The sequence below is a fragment of the Entelurus aequoreus genome, linkage group LG28 (genome assembly GCF_033978785.1).
Source record: "Entelurus aequoreus isolate RoL-2023_Sb linkage group LG28, RoL_Eaeq_v1.1, whole genome shotgun sequence".
NCBI lineage: Eukaryota > Metazoa > Chordata > Actinopteri > Syngnathiformes > Syngnathidae > Entelurus > Entelurus aequoreus.
The window spans coordinates 17574301-17581800 of NC_084758.1; the positions used below are offsets into that span (position 1 = coordinate 17574301).

Here is a 7500-nt window from a genome sequence, read left to right on the forward strand (position 1 = left end):
ACTTTGACCACAGCGTCTGTTGCTAAGTAAAGTGACACTTTCCATAATGGAGGAGCTGGGCGAAGCAGCCGGGGATAGGGAAGTCCAGGTTTCTTTTCTTAGGCTGCTGCCCCCGCGACTCTTCCTCAGATAAGTGAAAGAAGATGGCCGGATGCATTGATCCACCTGAAACCCTTCCCTACTGTAGTCAAATATGAGTTAAGGGTTGAAGGGTCTAATCCACTAATGGCCGATAAATATTCAAAAGCTCCCAACAAAAGTTGTTGGGGGAGCATTCGCGAAGAATCAAAGAGTCTCGCTGGGTTTTCCATTCGCCAGCCACAAATAAACAACGCGGCCCGGGGACCAAGCCACAACAGAACTTGTGTGTTTAGCAAGTTTTTTTGGCCAAAATGCGACACAAATCGTCACCCGATGCTCTCTCCTGGTCCCGCTTGCGGACGCGCCGGAATGCGAGGGAATAACCCTTTCTGACGACGACGCCTTTCACGTCCCGTGTAAACAACTTTCCCAAAGAAGTTTCAAAACAATGACCTGGATAAATCAGAGCAACATAAACACATCCGTGTGTGTGAGTGTGTGTGTGGAGGTGCGACCATCAAATGTTTCTCCCTCGGGGGAATACCCCCCCCCCCCCTACCTCTTCCCCTCCTCAGGATGCTCAAATTGTTTTTATTTTCTTAGATTGTAAATGTCTTCGGGGGATTGCCGTGTAAAAGCCAGCAGGTCCCCGGAAGGTCAAAAGCGGGTAGAAGTGTGTGTCCATGCAGGTCACTTTCTGTAAATTACGAACTAAAAACAGCTACTTTTTTTTCCCTACACTTTGAACTTACAAGATGGCGTTGCTACTTTATGGGCTTTTTCTTCGCTGACGGCCATAATAAAAAGTAAAAAAAATAAAATAAAGCAAATACCATATTTTTCGTAGTATACTGTAAGTCGCACCGGAGTATAAGTCGCACCGGCCGAAAATGCATAATAAAGAAGGAAAAAAAACAGTCGCAACACCCAACACCAAGAATAGACATTTGAAAGGCAATTTAAAATAAATCAAGAATAGTGAACAACAGGCTGAATAAGTGTACGTTATAAGAGGCATAAATAACCAACTGAGAACGTGCCTGGTATGTTAACGTAACATATTATGGTAAGAGTCATTCAAATAACTATAACATATAGAACATGCTATACGTTTACCAAACAATCTGTCACTCCTAATCGCTAAATCTCATGAAATCTTATACGTCTAGTCTCTTACGTGAATGAGATAAATAATATTTGATATTTTACGCTAATGTGTTAATAATTTCACACATAAGTCGCTCCTGAGTATAAGTCGCACCCCCGGCCAAACTATGAAAAAAACTGCGACTTATAGTCCGAAAAATACGGTACTTTTTTCCTACACTTTGAACTTACAAGATGGCGTTGCTACTTTATGGGGTTTTTCTTCGCTGACGGCCATAATAAAGAGTAAAAAAATAAATAAAATACCCAATAAGGTGTTTTATTGTTTGTGCTATGGCTTACTGCAGAGGCTGCAGTGTGCTCCCATTTGGTGCTTTAAACCGTAAGTACAAGTGCAGTCTTCTAGTCGTCCATGGCGTTTCTACTAGGGATGTCCAATAATGGCTTTTTTGCCGATATCTGATAATCCGATATTGTCCAACTCTTAATTACCGATACCGATATCAACCGATACCGATATATACAGTCGTGGAATTAACACATTATTATGCCTAATTTGGACAACCAGGTATGGTGAAGATAAGGTCCTTTTTTTAAAAATTAATAAAATAAATTAAAAACATTTTCTTGAATAAAAAAGAAAGTAAAACAATATAAAAACAGTTACACAGAAACTAGTAATTAAGGAAAATTAGTAAAATTAACTGTTAAAGGTTAGTACTATTAGTGGACCAGCAGCACGCACAATCATGTGTGCTTACGGACTGTATCCCTTGCAGACTGTATTGATATTTATTCATATATAATGTAGGAACCAGAATATTAATAACAGAAAGAAACAACCCTTTTGTGTGAATGAGTGTAAATGGGGGAGGGAGGTTTTTTGGGTTGGTGCACTAATTGTAAGTGTATCTTGTGTTTTTATGTTGATTTAACTAATAAAAAAAATAAAAAATGAAAAATAAAGAACGATACGATAATTAAAAAAACGATACCGATAATTTCCGATATTACATTTTAAAGCATTTATCGATCGATAATATCTCTAGTTTCTACTCGTTTGGGTTCTTCATTCATTGTTCCAAGCACGTTTGTAAGTTTTACAATATAACTAAAACTGTTTATACTTCCTAAACCGTCCCATGTGTGACCTCTGTAGGAGTGTTTACATGCCTATGTGTACGTGCTTGTGTCGTTAGCATTAGCTAATATATGTTTGTCTGTGTTAACATTATTAACTTACAATGGCATTATTTTTGTATTGTTTCAGTTTCGTAAATTCACCAAGAGGTCACCATGGAGTCATCGAGTCTGTTTAGCCGATCGGAAAGCTAGCTTCCGCCACTAGTGGGTCCATAACGGCGACTTCTGTTTTGTTTAATCAGCAGTTTTACAGGCACTGTTTGGACACAATTAAGGTATGTAAATAAACATTTATTGAATATTTCTGTACAATATACTAATTTCACAGTGTATATACCGTATTTTTCGGACTATAAGACGCAGTTTTTTTTTCTCATAGTTTGGCCGGGGGTGCGACTTATACTCAGGAGCGACTTATGTGTGAAATGATTAACACATTACCATAAAATATCAAATAATATTATTTAGCTCATTCACGTAAGAGACTAGATGTATAAGATTTCATGGGATTTAGCGATCAGGAGTGACAGATTGTTTGGTAAACGTATAGCATGTTCTATATGTTATAGTTATTTGAATGACTCTTACCATAATATGTTACGTTAACATACCAGGCACGTTCTCAGTTGGTTATTTATGCCTCATATAACGTACACTTATTCAGCCTGTTGTTCACTATTCTTTATGTATTTTAAATTGCCTTTCAAATGTCTATTCTTGGTGTTGGCTTTTATCAAATAAATTTCCCCAAAAAATGCGACTTATACTCCAGTGCGACTTATGTTTTTTTCCTTCTTTATTATGCATTTTCGGCCAATGAGACTTATACTCTGGAGCGACTTATACTCCGAAAAATACGGTAACTGCGGCTTATAGTCCGGTGTGGCTAATATACGAGTGTGCTCTGTAGCGCATGTGCCCAACTACTGGTAATACAGGAGGTTTGTGTAACACACCACTGCAGACAAACCACACCAATAGTATTGTTGGGGTATTATTCAGAACATTTAGCATTATCGCCTTTGTGATGACTTTGCGTGTTAGCAGGAAACAAAACTATCAACTCTCACAGCGTGGAAATCACATCAGTGACCCCACACCAGCTTTGATTGTGTACGTTGTCTCTGCAGGCTCGCAGTGCTGATCGCCCCCAGGGCTTTTTTGTTTGGAGGGAGGGCAGAACCATTATTAGCATGCTTAATCACTTCCATATACATTTGCAGAATACCAATGTGTGTGTGTGTGTGCGTGTGTGTCATCACACAAGGCTCAATAGGTTAGGAAAGCTCTGCTTTATCGGCATCATTCAGCTTCTAAGTCAACTTGGGGCAAAGATAAAGTTATTTCATTCATTAAATTGACAACTTGGCACTTTTTTTAAGCCAGTTTGACAACTTTTTCATTCATTTTCACACTTTCATTCAACTTGCAACACAACTTGGGGAAAAAAACTGCAACTTTTCTAATCAAACTCAATGATCAGGACTTTTTTTCTCCATTTCAAAAGACAAGTATGGAACATGTTTCAATTAATTCTGAGTAGGGCTGCAACAACTAATCGATTAAATCGATTAAAATCAATTATTAAAATAGTTGCCGATTAATTTAGTCATTGATTCGTTGGATATATGCTATGCGCATGCGCAGAGTTTTTATTTATTTTTTATTTTTTTAATAAACCTTTATTTATAAACTGCAACATTTACAAACAGCTGAGAAACAATAATCAAAATAAGTATGGTGCCTGTATGCTGGGGTTTTTTTCAATAAAATACTGGATAGGATAGAAATGTAGTTTGTCTCTTTTATCCAATTATTAATCGATTAATCGAAATAATAATCGACAGATTAATCGATTATCAAATTGATCGTTAGTTGCAGCCCTAATTCTGAGACTATGGTGTGACTTCTAACAATCTGACTTTTCGTTTATTAAAATGACAACTTTGGACTATTTTTTCACAACTTTAAATACAATTTTTGGGAAAGTTTTCTCTTCATTTAAGGACTGCCATGCAGCTTCTAACACAACAAGTCCTTTCATTAATTCAAATTAATAATGAGGACTCATTGTCTCCATTTTCAATCTAGTTTGAATTTTTTTTTTTTTTTAAATCTAATTTGAGTACAAACTTGTAACATTTTCCAGGGAAATTCCATCTTTTAAGGCTCTGACCCCTAACAAAAGTTGCAATATTCACTTTAACTTTAAGCGTCATAATAATAATAATTAAAAATATATATTCTGAAAGATTACAATCCCAGGTCCCTTAAATCAAATAGAAACATCTTATTAAAATTACAATTTAGGAGAGTGTTTTCACAACTTTAAATGCAAGTCGGGCAAGTTTTCACTTAATTTTGGGACTGTCATGCAGCTTCTAACACAACTTCGGACAAAAAAGTAAAGTCCTTTCATTCATTAACATTACAACTTTGGACTATTTTTTTACAACTTTAAATATAATTTTCAGCAATTTTTCACTTTTTTGGGGGGACTGCAATGCAGCTTCTAACAACCTGGGACAGATAAAGTCCTTTCATTCATTAAAATTACAATCTGGAACTGTTTTTTCACAACTTTAAATGCAAGCCGGGCAAGTTTTCACCTAATTTTGTAAAAGGCACGAAGCTTCTAACAACTTCGGACAAAAAAAGTAAAATTATTTTATTCATTAAAATCACAACTTTGGACTATTTTTTAACAATTTTAAATATAGTTTGTGGCAAGTTTTCACTTAATTTAAGGACTGCCATGCAGCTTCTAACAACCTGGGACATACAAAGTTCTTTAATTCATTAAAATGAATAATCAGGACTTACTGTCTATTTTTAAACCTAATTTGACAACTTTTTCCATCTAATTTAGAGACAAACTTGCAACATTTTCCAGTGAAATTCCATCTTTTAAGGCTCTGCCCCCTAACAAAAGTTGCAATATTCACTTTAACTGCAGATTATAGTTGGCACATGCAAAAACATTTAAAAAAATAAAAGTGAATATAGGAACATCTCTTATATGTCATTAAAATTACAACTTGGAACAGTTTTTTCACAACTTTAAATAGAAATTTTGGCAATTGTTCATTTAATTTTGTGACTGTCACGAAGCTTCTAACACAACCTCGGACAGATAAAGTAAAATCCTTATACTCATTGCAAGTACAATTTTGGACTCTTTTTTCACAACTTTAAATATAATTTTTGGCAAGTTTTCACTTGATTGTGGGACTGCTACGCAGCTTCTAACAACCTGGGACAGATAAAGTCCTTTTATTCATTAAAATTACAATTTGGAACTGTTTTTTCACAACTTTAAATGCAAGCTGAGCAAGTTTTCACCTAATTTTGTGACTGGCACGGAGCTTCTAACACAACTTCGGACGAAAAAGTAAAGTACTTTTATTCATTAAAATCACAACTTTGGACTATTTTTCCACAATTTTAAATAGTTTTTGGCAAGTTTTCACTCCACTGCTCCCCTCAAAGGGATGGGTCAAATGCAGAGGACACATTTCACCACACCTAGTGTGTGTGTGACAATCATTGGTACTTTAACTTAAAGTTAAGTTAAAGTTAAGTTAAAGTTAACTTCATTTAAGGACTACCAATCAGTTTCTAACAACCTGGGACATACAAAGTCCTTTCATTCATTAAAATGAATAATCATGACTTATTGTCTCTATTTTAAACCTAATTTGACAACTTTTTCCATCAATTTAGAGACAAACTTGCAACATTTTCCAGTGAAATTCCACTTATCAAGGCTCTGCTCCCTAACAAAAGTTGCAATATTCACTTTAACTGCAGATTCTAGTTGGCACATGCAATACAAATAAAAAAAATAAAAAAAAATGAATATGGGAACATCTTTTATCTCTCATTAAAATTACAAGTCGGAACAGTTTTTTCACAACTTTAAATATAATTTTTGGAAAGTTTTCACTTCATTTAAGGACTACCAAGCAGCTTATAACAACCTGTGACAGAAAAAGTCCTTTCATTCATTACAATGAATTATCAGGATTGACAGTCTCCATTTTAAACCTAATTTGACAACATTTGCATCTAATTTGGGGACAAACTTGCAACATTTTCCAGTGTAACTCCACTTTTCAGGGCTCAGCCTCCTAACAAAAGTTACAATATTCACTTTAACTGCAGACTCTAGTTGGCACATGCAAAAACAAATTTAAAAATAAAAATGAATATGGGACCATCTTTTATCTCATTAAAATTATAACTTGGAACAGTTTTTTCACAACTTTAAATATAATTTTTGGCAAGTTTGCACTTAATTGTGGGTCCGCTACGCAGCTTCTAACACACTCTAAGATAGATAAAGTCCTTTCATTCATAAAAATTACAATTTGGAACTGTTTTTTCACAACTTTAAATGCAAGCTGGGCAAGTTTTCACCTAATTTTGTAACTGGCACGGAGCTTCTAACACAACTTCGGACAAAAAAGTAAAGTACTTTTATTAATTAAAACCACAACTTTGGACTATTTTTTCACAATTTTAAATATAGTTTTTGGCAAGTTTTCACTTCATTTAAGGAATGCCATGCAGTTTCTAACAACCTGGGACATACAAAGTCCTTTCATTAAAATTAATAATCAGGACTTGTTTATTTTAAACCTAATTTGACAACTTTTTCCATCTAATTTGAGTACAAACTTGCAACATTTTCCAGTGAAATTCCACTTTAAGGTTCTGGCCCCTAACAAAAGTTGCAATATTCACTTTAACTGCAGATTATAGGTGAGACATGCAAAAAAAAAATGTTTTAATGCTGTAATATTGAATCCCAGGACTCTTAAATTCATCCTTTCCATACTTGGTATGCACATAAGCCTTATTTCCGACTCTTTGAAGCATTTCAAGGGAGATGACAGAGATGTCAAACAAGCACACTTACAGACGCTCGGCACCGCGCGGTATCCCCTTCGGTATCGTCTTCAGACCCAGACCCTGACAGTCCACATGGGACCCGGAGCAGCTGCACTTGTGTGGGCATCCATCCGCGCAGCACACGGCGCACAGCACCACCAGAGCCCAAAGCCGGCCAGGCTGCATGACATCCGCTGGGAGTAAGTCACCGATAATCCGTGTGGAAAGTTGGATCTCCAGATGGGGGAGAAAAGAGCCAAATATTATAAAAGTAGT

The 7500-nt window shown here is 35.8% G+C and overlaps 1 protein-coding gene across 1 annotated transcript in view; it reads right to left on the reverse strand.

Annotated features, from left to right (window-relative positions):
- slit3 (slit homolog 3 (Drosophila)) overlaps positions 1–7500 on the reverse strand; it is a 672803-nt gene that overhangs the window by 653085 nt on the left and 12218 nt on the right. The window contains 1 exon segment of the mRNA XM_062039879.1: positions 7253–7458. Coding sequence (XP_061895863.1) covers positions 7253–7458 — 206 coding nt within the window.